General features: G+C 38.7%; 1 protein-coding gene across 10 annotated transcripts in view; it reads right to left on the bottom strand.

The window, feature by feature from the left end:
• Positions 1-27,591, bottom strand: part of LOC138763236 (microphthalmia-associated transcription factor-like) — a 296,887-nt gene that overhangs the window by 143,815 nt on the left and 125,481 nt on the right. For all 10 annotated transcript variants that reach the window (XM_069937072.1, XM_069937068.1, XM_069937073.1 and 7 more), the window contains one exon: positions 448-688. In XM_069937072.1, the coding sequence (XP_069793173.1) occupies positions 448-688 (241 nt within the window). The remainder of the gene's footprint in view (positions 1-447; positions 689-27,591) is intronic.

A 27,591-nucleotide genomic window follows, 5' to 3' on the forward strand; every position in this document is an offset into this window, starting at 1 on the left:
AATATATACATGAGCTCCCTTAAAAGAGGAATGCTAATAAAGCTCCTGCAGTGGCCAGTCTTTTTAAATAGTCAAGAAGTTTTTTGAAAAACCTACATTTCTGCAACTGATAAAATGTTCAAAAAAGTACTTCACAAAAAATATTTATAAAAGTCCTTGAAAATTCAATATGACAACTGTTCATAAATCAAATTTAGTTTATTACTGCACAAAGAAACAGCAAATCGCTAATTTTATAATGCTCCTAAGAACGCTGCTGAACATTCTGATAAGATATCCAGAAAAAAGTTAAAAATATTTATGTGGCATTTTATTTTTCTGCCGCTTCTATGGTTAATTTAGATTTGGCAAAATATCATTGCCTCCGTGAACTTTTTTTTTTAAAGCACATAATTTGTAATGTAGGATAGTTTTAAAAGAAACACAGATGGAAGGATTCAGCTGTACCTTGAGGACTTCCATGGGCACCTGAGTATTTGTGGGCAGGTTGGTGGGGACGTTGACGTTGACGGCCTGCGTCTGGCTGACTGGCACCCGTTGTTGAACGAACTGTGCTGCCTGCTGCTGTTCTCGTCGTTCCTGCTCCTGCATTTGCTCGCGCATGAGCTGCTGTCGTAGCAGTATTCGTGACGTCATATTGGAGGAGGTTAATGGGGGTTTAGATGATCCTTGCTGCTCTGATGAATTGCTGTGATGAAAACAAGAATGAAGAAAACAGGCTTCCGTTAGAAGATAACAACAAATGAGCACAGAAATATGCTTATCAACTGGAGAACATGATTCACTTAATGTGCTAGCAACTCACACTATTGACTAATACTTGAAAGCTGAAATCTGCAATTTAACGATGTGCATTCTGCACTGCTGTAAGCTGATTTCCACCCCGACACACACACATACACAAATCCCAATACATGACAAATGACTGGAGCTATAACAGATTTGCATTAGAATCTGCATAGTTGCCAGTTTCGTTACGAAATGAAATAGAATTCACTGATATGACTCTTTATAATATAATCTCGCGATTAAAGCCATCCTAGCCAAAGCAAATTAGACTATCCTCCACTTCGTCTCCTGAAATGAAAGGGAAATAATTGTTGAATTCTGGAGAAAGAGCAGGGAAAGCAGATCTAATTTGACAAAGCTGTCAAAGTTATCCACGTATAAAAATGATAATTGCACCAGAATGAGAACTAAAGATGTTCTCCATTAGTATGAATTCACACTCAGTATTAATGGAAATGCTTTGCTGTCCTTATGTTAAATAAACAATTCAGCAGGACACCAGTATATCAGATAGCCCACGAACCTGTCAATTATGCAGTATTGTTTGGTTATAAAATATCTGTTCGATGTTAGTGGTAAAATTAAGTCACACATCTCTTGCCAGACCTGCACAAGCATGATTACTGGTTGATCAAAACATGCTTATTGGACATCAAACTGGAATTATATTTAAGGTGCAATTTTAAATTCCCAGTAGGAATGTAAGTATTGAATGACCAACTTACCTGGAAGTAGAAATACTTTGCTGATGAAGATCTCAATAATCAACCTCCTAAAGTTAATTAAAATTGGAAGACTAAGATCAAACCACCAGGGCTCCATAGGAATGTTTACTAGCAAACAAAAAAGCAGCTAGAGTGATGAGGAAGAATGTTCAGAAAGACAGGAGCTCTCCCAAAACTGGTCCTCAAGAAACATAATTTCAAAACATAACTTTGTAAGCCTGTTCTTGGCCTTTGATCCAGTCCCTAATGAGAAAGCCAACTCTGGTCCACTGCTCATTTCTCAGACAGAAACAGACAATAGATCCCCTCTAACGAAAGAGACTAATCTGCTGAAGTACCCTTCGAGATCCTTGAAAATGTCCTTGGCTACCCAAAATGTATCGGTGCAGTCAATCAAAGTGGGACAGCAGGGATTGAATGGGTGGGTCACTATCCCAGCTCCATTTTGCACGCATCTCTTAAAAGAGGGACAGTTGAAAATTCTGTCACAAAATTTGGCTACTAACATCCAAAGGCAAATTTCATGGATCATTTCTTCAACCAAATGTGGAATATGGAGGTGAGATCCAAATGAGACACCTTAATATAAAGCAAGGAAGGGTAAAGAAGAAAATAGATTAATCTAGGGCAATGTCATATTTCACCAATTCGCAGGTAAGGTTGCAGCGCCAAATCTAGTTAGTGCTGTCACCTTTTCACCCAGCAATCTTGCCTATTTGGTTCCATAACATTATTTTTAAAAAACACCAACGGAATAACAGGTGAAATACTCATAGAGCACATGCTCAAATCATTAATCAATTACAAATGCAATTAAAAAACTCATGCACATGCTTTCAACAGGTCAGCTCCAAAATGATTCACAACATCACTCTTATGTGAATGGCCTCAGTAATGTGGAAATCAGTTAAGTCATAGAGAAACTGGTATTTTTAGCATGAACTACAGCAACTGACACACTGGATATTCTAATCTATTATCATGGTCTAGGTTGCTACTAAGGATCATTCCAGAATTGACAACCTTGGAATCCATGCAAATAAATAAATGGGGCAAATACCGACTGGTGACAAATTAAATCATTGTTTTGGAACCTAGAAGACACCAAGTAAGATAACAGAACAAAACTTGCCTATTCCTCCAGCAGTCTCCAGCGAACTGGAGACATTGAAGAAATAATCTTGAGAATCTTCAAGAAATCTTGAAAAGAGACCCTTGAGAAATCTCTTCAAGGGCAGCCTGACCTGAAGATGTTCTCCTAATTTTTCACCCCATTCAGCTGATGCACTGCAAAATCTCTTCAAGGGATGCCGACCCTGAAGAAGTTTTCCACAAAAAGGGGTCAGGCCCGAAACGTAGGTAATATATCTTTACCTCCTATGGATCTGGCGAGATCGACTGAGTTCCTTCAGCATTTCTGTGCTTTTTTACTACAATCACAGCATCTGGAGACATTTGTGTTTCACCCCAGTGAGCAAATTAAGCTCCCCAGCTCCTGTTGTTTCATTGATTGACAGACAGGTATAGGCAACAAATGCTGGTGTTACCATCAATACCCAGATGAATGTTTAAAAATTAATTCATTGTAGGAGTATTCCTGGTTAGTGAATACCTACCAAAAACTTCCATATTCACTCGTAAACATGGACATTTATTGACAATGCCAATTAAAATGTAATCATTCATTTCTTATTTGTTCCTGAACTGCAATTATTGCACCAAAACTGAACCATCTGCATACCTCGAATTATTTTATCAGACAGATAAGAATCACATTTCTAGTTAACATTTTGTTATGAATAAAGAATACAGTTTTTCCCATTTTTTTATGTATTGTCAGCCCACTTACAAAATCAACAAATTTTATACAGCCAAAAAGATCTGCTTTTTGCAGACTGGTATTTCTTGTAAACCATTTCCTTCAGATGCCACAGTCTTTCTCACAGACTTTGAGTGGTGCCAGACATTTCTAATTTTGCAGCAGCAAAATATTCTCCAGAGGTCAATGTCAAGTTGGAAATTTGCAACAAAAAAAGATGGTATTCTGAGCAAAATTAATTTATAGCACTGGCACCTTTATAGAACTAATGCTTGCTATAAATACATGAAAATGTCATCATCGTATTATGCAGGATCTATTTTTAAGTGTTGCTCCTTCTTTTACCTGATCCATTGCATTAATAGAAGGACCCAATTCAATAATGAACTGCACTTTTGTGTAAATATATGATGGCATAATTTAATGTGTAGGCACTAATCCAGTATTTATGTGAAGGCATGGAGCATGCGTGAACATAAGAAATCAGAGCAGGAGTAGGCCCATCAATAACATCATGGCTAATCTGATGATAGGCTCATCTCCACCTCCCTGCCTTTTCCTCTTATCCCTTAATTCCCCTATTCCCCTAATCTATCCAACCTTGTCTTAAATATATTTACTGAAGTGACCTCCACTGCTCCGAATGGGAAGTGAATTCCATAGATTCACCACCCTCTGGGAAAAGCAGTTCCTCCTCATCTTTGTTCTAAATTTACCACCCTGAATTTTGAGGCTATGTCTGCCCTACCAGTGAAAACAACTTACTTACCTCTATCTTATCTATGCCTTTCATAGTTTTATATGTTTCTATAAGATATTCTCTCATTCTTCTAAATTCCAGCAAGAACAGTACCAGATGTCTAAATCTCTCCTCATAAGTTAACCCCTCATCTTTGGAATCAATCTGGTGAAACTCCTCAGCACCACCTCCAAAGCCATTACATCTTTCAAGTAATGAGACCAGAACTTCACGTGTTACTCCAGATGTGGCTTCACCAGTACCTTGTACAGTACCAGCACAACTTCCCTGCTCTTAAATTCCATCCCTCTAACAATGAAGGCCAATATTCTATTTGCCTTTGTGATAGCCTGCTGCGTCTGCAAATCAACCTTTTGTGATTCATGCACAAGTATTCCCAAATCCTTCTGAATGGCAGCATGCTGCAATCACTTGCCATTTAAATAGTATTCTGATCTTCTATTTTTTCTTCCAAAGTGGATAACTTCACATTTACCAACATTGTACTCCATCTGCCAGACCCTTATGTGTATATATATATATATATATATATAAATATATATATACACATATATATATATATATATATATATATATATACACACATATATATATATATATACATATATACACACATATATATATATATACATATATGTATACATATATATATATATATATATACATATATGTATACATATATATATATATATATATATATCTACAGACTCTCTGTATCCTCTGCACAATTTGCTTTTCCACTTTAGTGTTATCAGCAAACTTAGATAGTCTGCATTCTGTTTCCTCTTTTAGATCATTTATGCATGTCGTGAACAGTTACGGGCCCAGCATATACCCTTGTGGCACACCACTCACCACTGACTGCTAACCTGAAAAACACCCCGGTTCTCCAATTCTCTGTTTTCTATTGGTTAGCCAATCATATATCCATGCTAATACATCAGTCCCAACTCTATACATCCTTATCTTCTGTACAAGTCCTTCATTCGACATCTTATTGAATGCCTTCTGGAAATCCAGATAAACAATGTCCATCTGCTCTTTTCTATCTACGACATTCATTATATCCTCTAAGAACTCCCAATAAATTTGTTTATCATGAATCCATGATATCAGCCTGATATATCTATGTTGCTCCAGATGCCTCACTATTTCTTCGTTAATGAGAGCTTCAAGCATTTTTCCAACTATAGATGTTAAGTTAACTGGCCTACAGTTTCCTGCCTATTGCCACCATCCTTTTTTTTAAAGAGTTGGGCTACATTTTCCATCTTCCAATCCAATGGGACCTGCCCAGAGTCCAGAAAATTTTGGTAAATTATCACCAAAGCCTCAACTATAACTTTTGCCATTCCTTTCAATGCCATCAAGACTGGGGATTTATTTGTCTTTAGACCCTCAAATTTTCTGAGTACTACCTCTCAAGGTCTTCACCTCCCATTACATCCATAATATCTGTCTTTGCCATGTTGGACCTGTTCGCCACCGTGAAGATCGACACAAAATAGTTTTTCAAAGCCTCAGCCATTTCCTCATTACATAATATCAATTCCCCATTCTCATCTTCTAAGGGATCATCCTTCGCTTTAGCCACTTCATTAAAGGAAAATGATAGGGGAGGGATGGCTATTGTCCATTAGACCAAGGATATGGAGGCCCTGCTAAACTGAGCAGCAGAATTGTTTCTCTAGAAACAAGAGAACTCCCAGGAAGCAAGGCTTAGGGTTGGGGGGGGGGGGGGGGCGGTGGGGGAAGGTATAGCATAAGGGTGAACAAAGATGTTTATCAATGAGTTGACAGAGAGGCCACGGACAAAATAGAGGAAGGGGGGGCAAAAGAACACATCCAGAACGCATCGACTACGGATAGGACAAAAATAGTGAAATGTTGGTAGGGGAAGAGAGAACATATCAGAGAATGTTGGAATGAAAAAAGTATAAATCGTGAAATTTAGACCCTCACAGAAAATAAACTATTATTGAGATGGGATAAATTAAATTTACAGGAGAAGAGTCGCTATGGAATGGCCCAGTTGAAGTACCTGGCCAATTATTAAAAGTCTGTGATAACCAACTTATCAAGATTTTCATGAATATCTTCAGTATCTCACTTCAGATACTGAAACATCAGTTTCAAACAGGTGTTAATCATACCAGTGCCAAAGAAGAGCGTAGTAACCTGCCTTAAAGACTATTAACCAGTAGCACTTACATCAGCAGTGATGAAGTGTTTGAGAGGCTGGTGATGAAGCTCCTGTCTGAGCGGTGACATGGAAACATTCCAGTTTGCCTATTGGGGTAACAGGCTCTCTCACTGGCTCGACACAAACCCCTGGAACACCTGGACAGCAAGATGCATATATCAGGATGCTCTTTATTGACTAAATTTCAGCATTTAACACCATCATCACCTCAAAATTGATCAGCTAACTCCAAGTCCTGGGATTCATCATCCAAATCATGGATTTCCTCACCTCCAGAGCACAATCAGTGAAGATTGGAAAGAACTTCTCCTCCAAAATCTCCATAGTACTAGAGCACCACAAGACTGTGTTCTTACCCCCCCCCCCCCCACACTCTACTCACTTTACACTACGACTGCGTGGCTCAATATAACAATAACACCATCTACAAATTTCCTGACGACACCATGGTAGTGGATTGCATAAAGGAAGGGGATGAGTCAGTGTACAGGATGGAGATTGAAAATTTGGCTGAATGGTGCACCGACAACAACCTTGCGCTCAATGTCACCAAAACTAAGGAGCTGATTGTTCACTTCAGGAGAGGAAGACCAGAGGTGGAGACCCAGTGATCACTGGGGGAATGAGAGGTGGAGAGGGTGAGCAAATTCAAATTCTCAGGAGTCACTATCTCGGTGATCTTCCCTGGATCCAACACACCAATGGCATCATGAAGAAAGCACATCAGCGCCTTTACTTCCTCAGGAGTTTGCAGAGGTTTGGTATGACACTAGAAACCCTGGCAAATTTCTACAGAGGTGTGGTGGAAAGTGTGCTGACCAGCTGCATCACAGTCTGGTATGGAAACATCAATAATTCTGAGTGTAAAGCCATTCAAAAGGTAGTGGACACAGCCTAGGACATCACAGGCAAAACACTTTCCCACTACTGAGTACATCTACAGAGAACTGCCGTCGGAGAGCAGCAGCAATCATCAAAGATCCTTAGCACCCAGTACACACACTGTTTTCGTTGCCGCCATCTGGAAAGCGGTATAGGTGCCAAAAGACTCACACCACCAGTTTCAGGAACAGTTGCTACCCCTCCATCATCAAACTCCTCAATGACAAACTCAAACAGTAACTCATACAAGGTATCTTACTTGTGCACTTTATTGATTTTCATGTTCTCTCTGTATTACACAGTTTGTTTATTTCATTATCTGTTTACAGTTCTTTATTTGTTTACATATTTACACTGTGTTCAGTTTATTTTTTGCACTACCAATTAGTTGTAATTCTACCTCGCCCGCAGGAAAAAGGAATCTCAGGGTTGTATATGATGTCATGTATATACTCTAATAATAAATCTGAAATCTGAGTCAATACGAATTGGAAACAACATCTCCACCTCACTATCAACACAGGTGCACCTCAAAGATATGTGCTTGGTCCACTGCTCTACTGTGATTGTGTGGCCAGACACAATTCTAATGCTATCTACAAGTTTGCCGATGACACCACAGTTGTCGGCAGGATCACAAACAGCAATGAGGAAGCAAACAGGAGGGAGATAGATCAGCTCATTGAGTGTTGTCACACCAACAACCTGGCACTCAATGTTAACAAATCCAAGATGATTGTGGACTTCAGGAGGAAGTCAAGAGAACGTGATCCAGTGCTCATCAAGTCTCAGTAGTGGAGAGGGTCAAGAATTTCAAATTCTTGGGTGCAAACATCTCCGATGATCTGTACTGGAGCCTTCATGTTGATGCAATCACAAAGAATGCTTGCTAGTAGCTATACTTTGTGAGGTGTTTGAGGAGATTCCATATGTCACCAAAGACTCTTGAAAACCTCTACAGGTAGAGAGCATTCTGGCTGGTTGCATCACTATCTAGTATGGAGCTACCAACCCACATAACAAGAAAAAAAAACTCCAGAGGGTTGTTAACTTGACCTGCCACATGACGGACATCAGACTTCCCTCCATCAAGGACATCTACAAGAGACTGTGTCTTAAGAAAGCAGTCTCTATCCTCAAGGACCCCTACCACCCAGGCCATACCCTTTTCACTCAGCTACCATCAGGAACAAGGTACAGGAGCCTAAAAACAAGCATTCAGCAACACAAGCACAGCTTCTTCCCCACTGCAATCAGATTCCTGAATGATCAATGAACCAAAGACACTACCTTTAACTTTTTTGCACTTTTTAAAAATTATTTTTGTGATGTTTATGTGAATGTTAGCCTTTAATGTTGCCACAAAACAAAAAACTTAATAACTTGTTTGTGACAATAAATCCTGATTCAGGATATATGCAAAAATGTGAGATGGGCATAAGAAAACGTCCTTGAACACGGAAGAAAAGGACATCTGGGGAAAACAGTTAAACTAATTTAAAGGAGAATTTTCTTGGAAGAGAAAAAGTGGACAGAGTGGGAAGATTTTTTGGGGAAAGCATCTGATGTGAGCAGAGAGGACATAATTGCATTCAACCTAGTGTCTGCAAAACTGAAGAAAATGGTAAGCACATTTTTATGGAAAGGTAAGAAATCAAGAATAGCGCTAGAAAAATTAACATGGAGTTACAAACAAGGAGAGTTATAGCTACCAAACTTCAAAAATTACTACAGGGTGGCATAGTTAAGATACTTATCAAATTTTTATCAGAGAGGAGATAAACCAGACTGGACTAAGATAGAATTAGACAAATTGGGAGAAAATATTCTGGAACACATACTTTATAAATGGGGTGAAAAATTGGTGCAATATAACAATTCACCAGTACTACATCACATACTTAAATTATAGAAAAGAATACACCTGGAAGAAAAAAAGATAAATTATCAAATACCAAAAATGATATTAACACAAAACCCATTAATTCCCTTTACAATAGACAATGTATTTTTTTCAAGGAATAGGATAGAAAAGGAATCAAGAAAATAGAAGATTGCTTTTTGGGAAATAATTTATTAACATTTGAACAATTAAAAGATAAATATGGAATAACACATAGTACAATGTTTACATATTACCAATTGAAAACTTATCTAAAAGATATACTGGGAAATAGTTTGAGATTACCAGAAAGTCGCAACTATGAATATTTAATCACAGACGCACTGATAATTTTAAAAAAAATATTATAAACATGTACATCAAATTGCAATATAAAGAAGAAGATGAAATAAATTATAAACCAAAACAAAATTGGGAAAAAGATTTAAACACAGAGACAAAGAACGAAACATGGGAGAAGTTATGTACAAGAACAATGAGGAACATGATAAATAGTAGATTACATATGATTCAATATAACTGGCTACACAGATAGTATATTACTCCCCAGAAATTAAAAGAGTGGGACCCAATATCATTGGATAGATGTTTTTGTGGCAAACAAGAGATTGGATCAACATTACATGCAATTTGGACATGCTCAAAAGTAAAAACTTTCTGGGAAAATTTAAACCTAATATTAAACAAGATCACAAAAAATAATATACCAGAAGATCCAAACAATTTTATGTTAAATAGTATAAGAGACAAAAAAAATTAGGACTAAAATTAGACAAAGCCCAAATAAAATTTATTATGGTAGCGCTAGCAGTAGCCAAAAAATGTATTTTGACAACCTGGAAATTGGAAACAAACCTTAAAATACAACAGTGGTACAGAAATAAACAAGAGTATTCCATACGAAAAAAATTACATACAATCTGAAAAACAAGTGTATATTATTTGAGCAAATTTGGGAACCATACATAAAATATATCAGAGAATGCTGACCACAAACCTCCATCTCTTAAAACAACATAATTATAAGCACACTACGATTTAAATATGTGAAAGTTGATGATGCGACTTTTTTTCTGGGTTTTTTTTTGGTTATTTCTTTGTTTTATGTGTTTTTTTATTTATTGATTTTTGATGAGGGGTGGGGAAGGGGAGAGAGAGGAAGGGGGAAAAGAAAACATGTCACTATGTATATATTGATGATGATCGTTTGTAGATGTTGTTATTGATATGACGCATAGTGCAAAAAATAAAAAAAAATAAAAAAACAGCGTTTGCAGACATTCTTGTTGAATTCTGAACTATTTTATGACCTAGATTTAATCATTTATATATCTTACAAGATTGTGGTCCATTAAAATATGAAATGAAAAGGTTTACTATCATTTCAGCCTCTTAAATACAATTATAATGAGTAATAAAGTACAACTTTGTCAAATTAGGAATTTTATGCAACATTACAATTGGAGATCTATTCAAAACCATAACTCAAATTTTCATAAAAATGTGCATTTATTCACCCATATTGTAATCTTTGCTAAAACATGAAATAATTTTTGGATTTGTTCACAGGAAATAAACAGCATTTACTATCCCATCTGTGATGAGTCTCGATAGTTTCAAGAGGCATTAAGAGTTAACAAGTTTAGAATAAAACATACAGTGAAAACCCAGTTAATCGGAATTCAATTAACCGGCAGCTTCAAGCAACCAATAAAAAAAATTATGAAAATAAATAGCTAAATAATATGAAAGTTTAAAATTGGCACCGCTGGCTATTATTTTACCAATCGCACACAAGTAACTGACAAATTCACTTATCAGGCAAGTACCAATCCCCAGAGGTGCCAGATACTAGGGATTTTACTGTAATCCTGACTGAGCATCCAAAGTGTTTTTGATCAGGAATTAACAAAACATGGACTACATATTGGAGTCATGTGGAAAAAGACACTGCCCTTAATTGGTCTTCTGTCTATGAAACAAACTTCTTGGACCAAACAATTATTAGTTTAGTGATAAGGATTTTTACAAAACTAACTAAGAGTCCAAACGATGATGAGCTGCGGGGCTTGAGTGCATGTTGGCAACAGTTTACTTTATTGCTATGGAACCTGGAAGGCTCCATACATAATGTAAATAAATACAACAAAACTCATCTACTCTTCCAGCAGTCTCCGGAGCATTCTTGCATGAGCAAGAGTAGCTCATTTCCTGCCTATTTCTGCCTTATCAAATGCAGATAGCGATGATTTAAATATCAACTCAGTCATATTCATAGAATTATATATACAGCACTTTCTGTGCCAACCAAGGTGCCTGACTGAGCTTGTCCAATTTGCCTGCATTTGGCTCATATCCCTCCAAACCTTTCCTATCCATCAACCTGTCCAAATGCCTTTTAAACACTGTAATTGCATGCACCTCTACTACTTCCTCTGGCAACTTGTTTCATATGGTAGGGGGGAAATTGCTCTTTTCACATTACCTTTCAATCTTTCTTCTCTTACCTTAAACCTACGCCATCTAGTTTTAGGTTCCATTACCCTGGGAAAAAGTAGCGATGGTCCTCCTTATCTGTGCCCTTTATGATTTTATAAACAATTATAAGGTTTAAGTTACGACCATTATACCAATATACAGAGATAAAGTTTGTTTTTCAAGCAATCTAGCCAGACACCCCATACAATACACAAGAGGTAATATACAGTATAGAAGTGCATTTACAGAGAGTGAAGCACCATCAATTACCATAAAAGACTGAGTTTGTGAGACTGAAAGGCTTTTATTGACTATAGACTGAAGCATCAACGAATCTCATCGACTGATTATGGCAGAGAGAGTTGGGAGAATACAAAGGGGTAATGGGTAGGATCAGTCTTGGGAGGTGAGTCCAGCTGACAGTGGCCAATCACAGTATAATAGTGGTTTACCACAGAGAGGTTAGTCAGTACAGAGCAAAGCAACATAATTCTGCTATTGTGAGGATAATTCAGCAGTCTGATAATGGTGGGAAAGAATATTTTCTTGAATCTGCCAGTGATTATTTCTTTCTTGTGTATTGACTTCCCAATGGAAGGAAGGTAAAGAGAGTGTGGATGGGATAGGATGAATCTTTTAATACATTAGCTCCTTTTCTAAGGCAGTAGGAAGTATAGATGGAAATGATAGAGGGAAGGGGTTTATGTGTGATCAACTAGGATGTGTTCACAATCCTCTGCAATTTTTTGCAATCTTGGGCAGAGCAGTTCCCATACCACACAGTGATGCATCCTGACAGGATACTTTAAATGGTGCATCAGCAGAAGATATTAAGGCCCACAGGTGACATATCACATTTGCTTTCGTTTCTGAAGAGGTAGAGGTGCATACTGTATCGATATGGGTGGAATGGGACTGGTCACTGGAAACTTTACTCCCAAGAACTAAGTCATCTATCCTCTCCACCCTGCAGTGGGAGTAAGCTGTCAGACAATCAAAGTTACAGATACTACCAGCTAGAAATTGACCACTTCGATAATCAGAATATAACCATATAACCGTTTACAGCACAGAAACAGGCCATGTAGTCCATATCTAGCAGAATATCTTGGCAGAGACATTACACACGCGCACGTTATAACAAAAATAGTTCCAAAGTTTGTTGCGTAATGCAGCCAAGTCAAAGGCATCATTTAATAACATAAATGCAAAATCTTAATATCCCAGCATTTCAAGGAGTTCTTATCCTGAAGGAAAGTATTTTCAAGATATACTTCAAACCCTTAATGTTCTGATGGAAGGAGACACTGATCTTTGCTTAATTAGTTTAAATGTGCAATAGCAGATAAATATACTCTACTGTAACTAACTTCCCATATAACAGCATCAGCCTACTCCAAACAGGAATGTTCCAAAGTATTTTCTTTATTTTAATGTATAGGAACACCATGGTAACAAACCTTTCAGCTCATGAACATGGTGCTGCTCAAATATCCCAATTAACCTATGAAGAGTGGGAGGAAACTGAAGCTCCCAGAGGAAACCCATGGAGAAATGGGGAGAATGTACCAATTCTTTACAGACAGTGCCAGATTTGTACCCAGGTCACTGGCACTGTAATTGCATTGTGTTGATTGTTACGCTAACCCTGCAGCTCAAATCAATGGAAGTGAAGAGATTCAAAATATACAGTCATGAATTCTGGAAAGCATGTCATGTTCAAAAATATTAAACATTTTTTTGCAGCTGCATTTACTTGGGAGATGGAGACAGTTTATAGAAGTGAGGCAAAGACAGTCTATGACAGCCAAGGTTACAGAGGAAGATATGCTTGCCGTCTTGAGGCAAATAACGGTAGATAAATCCCCAGGGCCTGTCAAGATATTCTGTTGGACCTTGTGCAGAAATTGTAAGGGTCCTGGCAGAGATATTTAAAACATCCTTAGGCACAGGTGAGATGCTGGAGGATTGGATAATAGCTAATGTTGTTCCCTTGTTTCAGAAAGGCTCAAAGAATAATCAAGAATTTTATAAGTAAGTGAGCCTTACGTCAATAGTGGGTAAATTGTTGGAAGGTATCCTAAGAGAATGAATATAGACAGACTGATTAGGCCTTTGCCACAATTTATGCATTCTGACCAAGGTGACATTCTGGCCTAGTTTCATTTGCCTGTGTTTGACCAATATCCTTCAAAACCCTTCGAATGGTTTAATTTTGAGGGGATGAGTTAAAGCTTGAGGAATTTATCCAAACTCATAATGTCCCAATTCAGTTTATTCTTGCATTTTCCCATTGTTTTAGACACAAAAACTACATACCTTTACTGAGGGGGAAAAAAAAAACAAGTGGTTAACAGGCCTTTTTGGATTACTTAATTTATAGATGATGCCAATATCCATTTTAAGGACAACCAAATTATAGACTACTACAGCACAGAAGCAAGCCCTTCAGCCCACCTAGTTCATGACAAATTATTTACTCTGCCCAGTCCATTAACCTACACTTGGACTATAGCCATCCATACCCCTCCCATCCATGCACCTAATCTCATCTTGTGTTGAAATTAAACCCACATCTACCATCTCTGCTGCAGCTCGTTCCATACTCTCACCACTCTGAGTGAAGTTCCTCTCTCACCTCGATTGTTTTGTTTTTTGTTTAATGTCTTTAATGTTTTACATGCTTAAATTTTCTTCATTTAATAACATCAAATTTTATTAGCTTCAAATATTTCTCAACATCAATGACATTCATGCTGAGAGCTTGTACGGTTAGGTAGCCATTTCCAAAAAGTAGAACATGGTTATAGGTGTGTGTGTGTGTGTGTGTGTGTGTGTGTGTGTGTGTGTGTGTGTGTGTGTGTGTGTGTGTGTGTGTGTGTGTGTGTGTGTGTGTGTGTGTGTATGTAAAAATATATTTTGGTTTAAATAAAATTTTATCCATATTGCTAAAACAACAAATGCAAACACACCACTGGCAAAACTTTGGGCAATTTTAAGTACTGGTACTTCTTTCTGAGCAGAATGTTGGAGACCCTGCCATTATTCAGACTACTCATTTAATAATATGGACCACTGTTCCCTATTTTCTCTCTCTCAATTCCTGAATTAAAGCATTACATTTATTGTCTTCCACTCTGTTGAGACAGTACCATCACAAGGAAATTTGAATGAACATTCATGAAGCATGCATTATCCCTGTACCGAGCTCTTAAAGAGGTCTGTCTTCAATACCAGCTCTCAGAGGAGATTTTCCATTTTCATGTCCCAAGTTTTCACTTCAATAATTTTAATTCCATTGATTTTAATATTTTCTTCCTCAGAATTTTGACTATAGAAATGCCTCAGCCATTTTGTCATTCCCCAGGAATAAGTAGAGATGCTTAATGTTTCAAAATATTTATTACTAATTTACATTCATATTCTTTCTTTTTTTGAAAAAAGTAAGTCATTAATGTTGCTACTTAAGTTTGTCTCAGTGATCTATTTGGTAATGCATATGCATATTATTTTAATTTAACATCCTTAACCTTGATACATTAGACAGATGATTCAATTTTTCCATAAAGTTTTCTTATCTCAATGGAATCAATTGCGTCACTGGATTTATTGTGCAGGATTTCAAATAATTGGCTCTTTTACACCTAATGTACTTGTCCTTGTTGGTGAAGGATGAAGGCTGGTGAGGTGATGGTTTGACTTTGTGTATTGAGCATTGTTATTCATCTTTCCAAATTGTAATAGGTGCAAAAAGAGAGCAAGGAAAACACAAGGCCTTCAATGTCATTAGGCTGAATTGCCATTGAAAATACAATGCTAATCCACCAAAACTTTGGCAAATGTGCAATTATCATAATTTCCCTGCTGTCTTTGTGACTTTTCCCTGCCAGCTAATGTTGCTATATAGGTGAAAAAATGTTTTTTTTTAATTTCACTAAAATCATTGTTAGAGAAAGAGCTTGAAAAGATACTTGGTAGTTCCACAAATATAAATAGAAATGGAGACAAATTTGGAAAGCTCCAATTTGAAAAACAGTCATTAAATTTCCAATTGTGTGATGAGTATATGTGTCAATGAAAGGAGAAGAATAAGAATTATCCATTGGATTTTCATAGTTTAAATTGAACCCATGAAGTAATACAAGATAAATACAGTAAAAAAAGACCAACAACTTCATGTAAGCTTCTTCAAGGACAAATCTACCTCCACACCTCCTGAATACAAAATAATTTTCCCCGAAGGTCACATTGTTCTGAAGTTGTGGCTTCTATGTTTATACAGTAGTTACAATGAAGGAATAGTTTGATAAGACAAAACACTGTAACTACCATGAAGTATTTACACATAGCTTATCAAAGCAAGCCGAAGTCCTATTGTAAACACAAACTGTATTATGTATGGAAAAAAAAATGTTACATTTTAGAAACATCACTGTTATTAGATTAAGAGAATAACAACTGGAGTCTCAAATGTGGTCAAGACAAAGATGATCATGGACTTCAGGAGAACAAGGACGACCATTCTCCACTATTCATTAATCGATCGGTAGTGGAGAGAGTAGAGAATACCAAGTTCCTTGTAGTACACCTAACTAGTGTCTTATCATGGACACACCTCCTCACTTGTCAAGAAGCCATAAATGTAACTGCATTTCCTGAGAAGGTGATGGTGTCACCTTACTCCAGGAGCTCCACCGAGAGCATCCTGGCAGGCTGCATCACAGTGTGGTACGGACACTACAGAGAAATGGATCGGAGAGCAATCCACAGGACTATAAGAGTGGCAAAAAGGATCACTGGGGTCTACCTATACCACATTGACATAATCCACCAGGATCGCTGTCTGAAGAGGGCATACACCTCACATACGGTATCTTCCAGCTAGTCTAGTTGGGAAAGAGAGACAAGAGTATGAGCCAGACCACCAGGCTGAGAAATAACTTCTTCCCATGGGTAGTGAGATTGCTGATCAACTGAGGAACTGCTCATACAAACCCTTCAAGACTACACTTATTTAACAATATTTCTTCATTTTTATATATGAACTGCATCTGCATAGTTTTGCTCAGAGAATGAAGAACACTGTTCCATCCAGTTATAATAAACTTGAATTTGAGAAACAGCATCAAAGCAAAGAGGCTTTGAATACTGCATCAATTGACAGGAAGGCAGAGGATTGGGTAGTTTTAAAGAGCAACAGAAGGCAAAAAAAAAAGCAATAAGTGGAAAATATGAAAGTAAAGTAGACAATAACATGAAAGAGGACTCAAAAAGTTTTTTTTCAGATATATAAATAAAGGAGTGGACATTGAACCACTGGAAACTTACGCTGGAGAATGGTAATGAGGAGCAAAGAAATGTGGATGAACAGGACTGCATCCACCTACACTGTGGAAGATACCAGTAATGGGCTAGAAATTTAAGAGGCTTGAGCAGAAGTGAGTATAGTTGCTATTATGAATGAGAGGTGCTTGGGCAACTGAAGGAGTTGAAGGTGGATAAGACACCTGGACTGAATGGACTACATTTCAGGTTTCTGAAAGAGGTACCTGAAGAGAATGATTCGTAGAAATCTTTCAGGAATAGTCAGAATTGGGAATGGTTCCAGATAACTGAAAATTGCAAACGTCACTGCCCTCCTTACGAAGGGAGAGAAGCAAAAGACAGGAATTCATTGGTTGGCAAGATTCTAGAATTGATTATTTGGAGTACTCAAAAGCACAACATAAAATGGGTTGACATTTGCATGATTTCCTTCTGGGGAGATCTTGCCTGACAAACCTGTAGGAGTTTCTTCAGCCAGAGGGTGAGGAATCTGTGGAATTTGATGGCATTGGAAGCCAAGTCATTGGGTATATTTAAAGTATAGATTGATAGGTTTTTGATTAGTAAGAGCTTCAAAGGTTATGGGGAGAAGGTGAGAGAATGGGATAAAAAGGAAAAATGAATGAGCCATGATTTGAATGGTAGGAGCAGATTCGATGGGCTCATGGCCAAATTCTTAAGTTTTATGGTCTTAAGCAGAGAGGTAGGTTTTTAAAAGCATCTTTATAAGGAGGAGAAAGGGATGTGTTAAAAGAAAAATACCATGGCTTAAGCCCTCAATAGCCAAGTTTACAGCCAGAGTTAAAAAGACAGAATTAAGATGTGCAGATACTTTTCACTTTATGATTGCAGGAGTTTACAGGAGGAGAGTGGAAAAGCTACGAGGAGATTTAACATCCATAGAGAAAATGTTAAGATCAGGATACTAATTAACTGGGACCTGGTATTTGTGATAGACACTCCTGCAAAATTACATCGTGTCAAAGCACAAAAACATGCACATTGGCCACTGGAGTCCACAACTTGCACCCATCAGCACTCATCCTAATTCATTTCTGTTCCGCCCTTCTTTGTTTCCCAGCAAAGCTTCCCTGAGGGGGAGATCACAGCTTCCATGTCATTCACGTGGTCAGATCAAGATGTGGACCAGATGCTACTAGTTCCAACAATATGCCACATTTACTCCCGGCCAGGGAGTGCTCCTGAGCCTAATGTCACAGCAATAAATGGCCCCATCACCTGCCTCAGTACGATCAACACAAGCCCTCAGAAGCCACTTTGCCATGTTGGACCATGAGCTAGGGGATGTACTACCAGAAAAAAAGAAAAATTGAGTCAAGTCCTAGCATAGCAGCAAGGAATGATTGGTTTGTGCATGCCTCCCAGAAGAGCCCTGTATAGCAATGGTTCCCAACCTTTTTCTTTCCACTCACATACCACTTTAATTAATCCCTATGCCATCAGTACTCTGTGATTAGTAAAGGATTGCTCAAGATGGTTTGTAAGTGGGAAGGGAAGGCTGAGAATCATTGCTCTAGACCCAATTATTACTGAAATGTTTTGCTTGAGAAAAATTGTTATTGGCCCATTTCCTTTGGAGTTATGAAACTGTGCACAAAACGAATTAATTAGGTATGATTAAAACAGTGGTTTTCAAACTTTTTCTTTCCACCCACATACCATCTTAAGCAATCCCTTACTAATCACAGAGCACCTATGGCTTAGGGAATACTTGAACTGATATGTGAGTGGTGAGATAAAGGTTGAGAACCACTACTGTATAGCCTGCAGCTGGAATGGATGTCTTTATTTTCAAGAATGACAGGTTTGTGACTGTGTGTGGAAACAAAAAGGCCAAGTGAATCTGTGGGACTCTTCCTTAAACAGCAATGGAAGCAGTTCTGAATATTTTTAAGACAGCAGTATATCAATTTGTGGTTATAGACACATCAGCCACGACCTTATTGAATGGCTGTCTCCTAATCTTATTACTTGATTCTAGTTTTGTAGCACCTTGATCTTAAAAATTGCAACCTCTGACATATTTGAACTTCAATTAAGTTTCCATCAAGTCCAATGTTCACAAGATTTGGTTTGGAAGTTCCATCATTTAACCTCTTAGCCTTTCTCAAAGTTTCCTCTTTGACCAAGATTTTTGTCTACTGTTCTAGAGCCTTATGGCCTGACTACAATTTTGTTAGCACTTTTTTAAAGATCCTTGTGCCATTTTGCCAAGTTAATGGCACCTTCTTAAACATACAACTGTAAAATATTAAAAAAAAACATTTAGGCAAGTTTACAATGATATGGGCCAAACGCAGACAAGGGAGATAAACTCAAGAAGTTGGGCCAAAGGACCCATTTCATGCATGTACTATCAATCAACCACAATCAGACAGAAAATCATGATTAATAGGCTTTAATCACCTTAAACTCTCAAAACAGCTTGCATGTTGCTGGCCTGGTTCCAAGGCAGGAACTGATTGAGTGTATAAATATAAATCAGTCTCCTTGGTGGGATTGTGAAGTGCTCAGGTACTATCTTCAAGTTCAGCTGCATAAAGCCAAATCTTGAGAATCGCGGAAAATGCAAGAAATTCATTAAAAAATTAGAGCAGGAAAATGTGCTGGAAATTAAACATGAGACCTAAATCCTCAGGAGCATGTTTATTGATCCTACCACTAAGTACACGCGAGCTGGCAGTTAAATCAATGTTTTTGTCCAACTCCCATAAAAAAAATTGAGGACAATTCAGAGCTTTATAAATGTATTGCTTTAAATTGGGGAGAGGTTAAAGTGAAAATCTTCAACTATTTTAATCTGTTCACTTATCCTCCCTCAATAATTAATTCCTGGTGTAGTGTTACATACAGCTCTAAGGTCTTGCTGCATGGACCACCAGAAAATAATTATAGGAATGGAATGGTAATGAACAAGTATCAAGATTTTGCTGAGTTTTTAAACCCCTTAACAGGTTAAATGATCACAGGTTCCTTCAGAATTTTGAAAAACATACCCTGTGTCAAACGAAAAGCATTACCCAAGGCTAGAGAAAAATACCTACAAGTTTATATATAAATTGTATACACTTATTGTCAGTTTCTTTACTCTTCAATTTACTGAAATGTATTGATATCCTTAATGGAAAGTAAGCATTTCTTTAAAAATAATGATTAATGATTAAAAGTCAGTGAAATTTAATGTAGTTACACTTGTAACAGTACCCAAGAAGCAATTTAATGCAATGTTTTTTTTAAATCAAGACCATATAGGCAAATCAATTTTGGCAGAAACAACATCACGACTGCACGGGGACACAATTAGGATGACAATTTCAACAATTCTGTGACTAGCTATTTTTACTGAAAGCACATTATTTTCAATTCTGTATCTATTGATTTCTGCAACCCCACAGCAGCCACACTGAAGCAAACTTGAAATATAAGGTGAAATCTGGATGAGGTGGAATTGTACTCAGTTTTATTTGTGCATCAGTATTGCTAGTATTTCTCTCTTCTCACCCACACCTCTTTGTAAATGAGTGATAGAATTTAATGAATGCAAAATGATTTTAAAAAAAGCAGCAAAGAGCCTCTGCTTTGTTTCAGTTTTATAGGATTTGACCTTCATTTGGTTTCACCCTTTACAGAGAAGCAACTGGGCAACAAGTACTCCAGCTGACATTCAACAGACGTTATCACCTTTACTACCATGTTCCCTGATACTGTTTATACCACAATATTGGCACTACATCAAAAGGAGCTTACAGTGAAAAGCAGGGCACAAGTACAGTCGAAGTCCTAATACTCGGACTGCTCGGGGAACGTGGTTGATCAGGATTTTCCTGATTCTCAGGCAGTACATCTATGGCACTTATGGAAAGCAAGCACACACTGCACACAATGCATGCACGCAAAAGCCAAGTTTTCAAGAAGTCCAGATTTTCAGGTTATCCAGATTTCAGATGAGAGTTTTTGAGAAATCCAGATTCTCCAGTGATCTGGATTTCAAGCATCCAGATTTTCGGACTTTTACTGTACTACTATTTGGTGCATATTTAACAGAAATAGAAGTTGATAATCATCGGAAGTACAGGTAGTACAGGAGCATTGAGTTGGTCATAACTTGGATTGGTCATAACTGAGAGACCTCGGGCTGCTGCCGGGAGTGGGACCACTGTATATAGTACTTTTAATACAAACTATGTACTTGTACAGTAGTTTTAATAAAGATTCTTTTTTTAATTGGTCTTATGTGCGGGTGGACGTAACTCATGTAGGTCGGAGGTGTATGCACAGAAATGAAGCAAAAACTGAGACTTAAAATGCAAAACAGTACAAAGATTAGACTTTATATAAACAATAGTGTTTTCAGTATCTAGAATGCATTGTCAACAAATGAAATGCAATTCTTAGTAACCTCCAATAGATTTTTCTGTATAAATATTTTATTTCTTGGCATTCTCCAATTTTTTTTTCCTTTTTTATTTTCTTTTTTACTTTTTTATGGGTGGATTGAGGGGGATGGGAGTATATTACCGCGTAATAATTTTTTTAAAGTTTATAATTGAATGTGGTTATATTGTGGTTTAAAATTTACAAATAAAGTATAAATAATGAAATGCAAGAAATTCTGGTTTTACAATTCTCATTAAACAAATAGCTCTTGTTTTCTTTCATTTATCAGCAGCTGGAGAATTGGCAACATTACAGAAGATGTCAGAAAATCCAGACTGCTTGGGGATTGGGTCAATCTGAATTTTCAGAATTTCCAGATTAGCAGGTAGTACTTTTAACATTCAAATTTAAGGAGGAATAAAGAAGAGATGAACAGGTAAATACAGCTTGCTTCATTTATAAAAACTAGCACTTTTACAGAAAAATAAAGTTAACAAGCATGGTTGCTTGATGCCGCGGTGCATCTGTGGCGCTTACACAAATTCCAGCTCCATAATTGATATATTCTTTAATTTTTACAACGTCCTTAGATCAACTCTACTTCTCAAATATATTTTGATTATTGCAAACAAATTGACTAGGGCATTGATACAGAAGAATTGGCCAGTTTTATAAAGGCAATTCGAACACTGGACATGGGGTGTAACTTTTGTGCAAAATGCACATTGTGAAAGATGATACCAAGCTGAACTTTCCTTTGCATGGAGTGAAACCTAGAGCAGGTGACAAGAGATTCTGGATGCGAGGAGGAGTCTTTGTTTCTGAGAATGGAAACAATTCTTACAACCCCCTTCAGAATTTTCCAAAAGATACAGATGACCCAAGGCTTGACATATTAACAGTTCAAGCTTCCACTGGTGAAGCTGTAAATCCTTTGCCAGCTACTTTCTCCATTGCCTGGACAATATCAAATGTCTACTTGAACTTGTTTTCTCTCATTGACCAGATTCCTTGAAGCAAACACTTTCTGGATTCCACAAACCACGTGAACCCAACATCATCTCCATACTTATACCATGCAACTACTTCAGCAAACCCATCTCAAACTGCCACAACGCCCACAGTTATTTGATCTGAATTTGCTCCCTGCTTGTCAAATGTGTACCTTTGCATTACAGGACTGTGAGTGCTGTACTTGAATTATTCATTTAGGTTAATTGCATTTTCAAAAGTATTCCAACAAAAAAAGCTGGAGAAACTCAGTAAGTCATGCAGCGTTCTTTATGTACATACCTTGAGGAAGGACTCAGTCCCAAAATGGTTATGTAGTTTAACTGCATTTTCAAATATCTTGTCTCCTTTTTTGTCGACCACCAGCAATGTTTTTTTTTAAATGTCATATGTCATCTACAGACATAAGCATATCATTTGCAGCAAGTAGTCAAAATGTTCATTCCTTTCCTCATCCGCCATTCGCAGTTCCACTGCACCAGGGAAAGTATCTAAAGTAATCATCTTGATTTGTACTATGTCTCAAAACAACTGATGTGAACAGTGAAATTAACTTCACCTCAGTAAAACACTGAGCTTCACAACTCAGTGAAACTCAGTGAAACACCCTAAAAAAAATTCATGGAGAGCCTTAAAAAAATTTAATGGAGAGCCTTGAACACTTACTCCTGGGGCCTTAATGGTCATGCTCTGCCATCCTGTGTCATCAGTTGTCAGAGCAGCATCAATCTGCCCATGTAAAAGTCAAGAAATAACATCTCATAGTTCAAAAATATCGACATATAATATCTCTGGGCAGTTAGTTTATGGCATCATTCAACCACCAGAGGGAGTTGGACAATAGAATCTCAACATCTAAATTCACCTTCAAGAGTTCACTAAAAATTGAAGTTGAGAACAATCTCTTGTGCTCTGGGACTTGCAATATGCAGGCAAAAAGAAAATCACATGTACATTGAGAGAATCTATACCCTCTATACTTTTATAATGATACAACTGTTAATATTATTGTAAGTGAAATTTGCAAACAATTTTGTTCTTGATTCTTTCTCACTTTGAATAGCCAAGGATTTAGCTGTTCAACTGCCCCCTCTTCTGTTCATCATTTCAATCCACATGGCCTCATTTGATTGTTTTATTTTACTGAGGATATCATCCCTCCCCACAACTCTAAATGTTTCTTCATCCAATATTCACTTCTTTTAATCCATCTCTTCTTAAACTAGGCATGCAGGGCTTCAGAGGAGCTATGCCTATTCTTCCTTCATTCATAATTCAGTTATAGCCATAATACCACACTTCTTGATCTCTGCCAGTGCACTCAAGAGGTCGTGTCTTAAAAATGCATCCTCTAACCTCAAAAAACCCCACTACCCAAGCCATTGCTACCATTGGGAAAAAGGTAAAAGGAGCCGAAAGACGAGCACTCAGCGGCATAAGGACAGCTTCTTTCCCGCTGCCATCAGATTCCTGAATAATCAATGAACCAAAGACACTGCCTTACTTTTTCATGCACTATTTTTTAAAATTTATTGTTGTAAGGTGGTTTATATGAATGTTTGCACTATAATGCTGCTATAAAACACCGAATTCTGTGATTTGTTCATGATAACAAATTCTGATAATTCCAATTCACCTGTCATACAAAATTCCCAGTTGTAATGCACAAGGCAGAAAATTACAGTCCTCTGTTTATTTTGTAGGCTTTGTTAATTATTTTTTGTTTCCCATCAAATGTACTTTCTTTATTGGCTTCCACTTCCACCTCCACATTCCTTCTTTCTGAATTGTCAAGTTCTTTGTGTTCTAACAGCCACTCAATAACCATTAACATTCAAGATTGGCAACATGAAACATACCTGCTTTGATTTTACAGGGGCTTAATTCAATACTTCCACTTTTGTTATAAATACAGCCTAGACATAGTGTAGTGACGTGGTGGCGGATGCTGTGTTGTGGCAAAGAGGCAGGCACTTGAGGGTGTCCAGTCTGGGAAATTGCTGTATGGCCCTGATCTTGTCCTGCGACAGTGCTGCCCCAACCGCGGTGATGATATGGCCCAAAAACTGTAACGACTCTTTCCCGACCAGGCATTAGCCACGTTGACGGTGAGGCCAAATTCCACCAGACGGGTGAACATTGTGCAGAGGTGGGTCTTGTGCTCGTCATGATCTCGACTGGCGATGAGGATGTCGTCGATGTAGATGAACACAAAGTCCAAGTCTCTGCCCACCGCATCCATGAGCCATTGGAAGGTTTGGGCCACGCTCTTCAGGCCAAAAGGCATCCGAAGGAATTCGAACAGGCCGAACGGGGTGATGATGGCAGTCTTGCCAATGTCATTGGGGTGTATGAGAATATGGTGGTAGCAGGGGAGATACCTAGGGGTTGTCCAACCTGCTGATGATGCCGAGCTCTTGGAGGCGGGAGAACTCCTCTTTCACTAACTGCAGCTTCTCGAGTAGTAGTCATCTGGCATTGGCGATGAGCGGAGGGCCCTGTGTGATGACATGGTGGCGGATGCCATGTTGCAGCATGAAGGTGGCCATGAGATGGTGGGGAACCCATCAATGATACAGACGTACTCGTCCTTGGGCATGCAGATGGTTGCTATCCCTGGCTTGCTAGAGGGCTCGAAACGGAGGGTCATGAAGGTACGGGCATGCACAAGACTCTTGCCTTTCAAGTCGACCAATAGGCTGTGCGCCCGAAGGAAGTCGGCCCCTAACAATGCAGTTCTCATGGTGGCCGGTAGGAACTTTCAACGGCATTTCTCCTGCCCAAGGTGTACCTGAACAGTCCGTGTGCTGAAAGTCTCAATATCAGTGCCGTTTGCTGCCCACAGGGTCAGGCCTCATGCTCTCGTGTGGGTCTCAAGGGCGGTCGGGGGGCAGCATGCTCAGCTCTGCTCAGGTGTCCATCAGGAAACGCTAGCCATTGGTTTCGTCCACACGTGGAGAAGGCTGTTCACGTGGCCAGCCGTCGCAGCCATCAGCAGCGGCTGGCCCGGTTGTTTCCCTGGTACAAGTTGGGTTGGCAGCATTTGCGGGCTTGTATGGCCCCGCGCTGGTGATAGAAACACCAGGTTGTCTGGTGTTCCTCGATCTTCTGCCTGGGGGCAGGTTGTGGTCGGCTGGGTGCCGGGCAGGTGACCTAGTTCATAGTGGCTTCGTTCTCCCTCTTCGTCCACCATAATACATTGGCATAGGCTGCAACCTTCCTGGGGTCTGAGAAATCCAGCAGGAGCTGGATGTTCTCTGGCATTTGTTTTAGGAAGGCTTACTCAAACATCAGGCAGGGCTTGTGACCTTCTGCCAGTGCGAGTATCTCATCCATCTATGCGGACAGGGCTCTGTACCCCAGGCCATCAAGGTGCATCAGCGCACTGCCAACGGGAGAGTCTGAAGGTGCTGAGAAGGAGGGGATTGAGGGTGATGTACCCTTCTTGGGAGGATTGTGAATCAGGTCATCCACTCTGGCCACCGTTTCTTCATCGAGGACACTCACCACGTGATAGAACATGGTGGAGTTCGAGGTGATCTGCCGAAGTCGAAACTGAGCTTCCGCCTCCTCGAAACACGTGCTGGGCCGGTGGGTCCAGAAAGGAGGGAGCTTTACTAAGACAGCGCTGAGTGCCGAAGAGTGCATGTTTGGAGACCAGATATTGTCTGGGCTCATCGGGGTCACCAATGTAGCGGCTGCTACACACAGAAAACACCACTAGACTCAGTGGGGTTTCCAGTACAACTGTTTATTTGAATTTTGCGTGTGCCCCTTTAAGGCCAATGGGAGCTCCGCGCTGCACAGCGGTGAGATCATCACGTGGCCCGGGGCGTGAGCAGTGGCCTAAGCCACAAGGCCCAGAGCAAGCCCTGACATCGCCACCTTCTGCAGCTGCCCTGCTAGTGCAGCAATACAAATGGGGCGGGTTCGCTGCCCTGCCAGTGCAGCGATACAAATGGGGCGGGTTCGCTTACAGAGATGTGCACCGCCACAGTAGCAACATAAAAATGAACCGCATCTGCATCCATTAGTTCTGCAGTAAAATGCTTGGAATAGTACTTCGTAATACTGATTTCTTGGTCAAATATAAGAACTATATTAAATTTTGATTTAGGTCTGTTCCATCCACATGTCTGATAAAGGCTTCTCTGATTAGTTTTAAAATAGAATAGCTATCTATTTACATATTTGTCTTTATTTTCCTCAGGTTTTTGACTCAGCATACGCTTACTTCTGTCTGTCTGAATGGATCCATGTTCCTCCAAATTGTAATTGATTGAATAGACTTTGCTAGTAAACAAGCAGTTCTGCATCTTCAAAAATCCTTTCGAAGTCTGTGCCCTGTTCCCCAACTTGCCTCTGCTGCAATCCTGGTATATTGCTCCCCTTTATGGTTAAAAATAGGACTACATCCGAAACTTCTGCCTAAAGACCAAAGTATCCACAAAGCCAAAGAAAAGCAATAGGTTAAAGATTATTTCAGGCCAACATTTTCATCATGAATTTAGTAACAACATTGTGACATGCAACAGTTTGATTTGAATTAATGCTGAGCATTTAAATTCCTTCCTTGATCTCTGTGTTCGCTATCGACTTCCTCATATTCAGTTGAAGTAAGTTCTTTTTCATTTAATATTGAATATCAGATATACTGTGATAAAGCTGATCCAGTGGAATGATCCCAAGAGATTCAGAGATGAGTCTGTTTGCCTGCCAGAGACAATAAAACAAGACATCTGCAAGAGCTCCAAATAAACTTGCCAAAGAGTTAGAAGCAGATGAAAAATAGATTACTTCTACGATGTTCTTGGAGAACATAAGGTAATGAGTGGGAAATGGAGAAGCAATTTATTGCAATGACACCAGCAGTTGATACCAGACTCCTTATTTAAGGAAAATAAATGTCCTGCAAACAGTTCAGAGAAGATTTACTCGAATTGTACCAGTAATGAGTCGATTACCTTGAGAAGAAAGGTTAGAGGTATAACCACTGCAAGTTAAAAGAATGAAATGGGACTTGGTTCAATATACAAGATCCCAAGAGAAGTGAAAAGACGTGCATGGAGATGATGTTCCTTGAGTGAAAGGTCTAGAAAAAATGACTTGTGTTGAGGAAGGGTGCTGCATATTTAAGATAGAGATAAGTCCATTATTTTTCATTCAAGAGTTGAGAGTCTTTGGAAGCAGCCTTTCAATGTCTTTAAGGCTGAGAATCTTTTAGGGAAAAGCAGAAAATTACTTTGTAAGCACAGAGAGAAAGATTTCTGCAGATCAATGAAAGTGAACATAAGAAAT

This window comes from Narcine bancroftii, chromosome 5 (genome assembly GCF_036971445.1).
Source record: "Narcine bancroftii isolate sNarBan1 chromosome 5, sNarBan1.hap1, whole genome shotgun sequence".
NCBI classification, from domain to species: Eukaryota; Metazoa; Chordata; class Chondrichthyes; order Torpediniformes; family Narcinidae; genus Narcine; species Narcine bancroftii.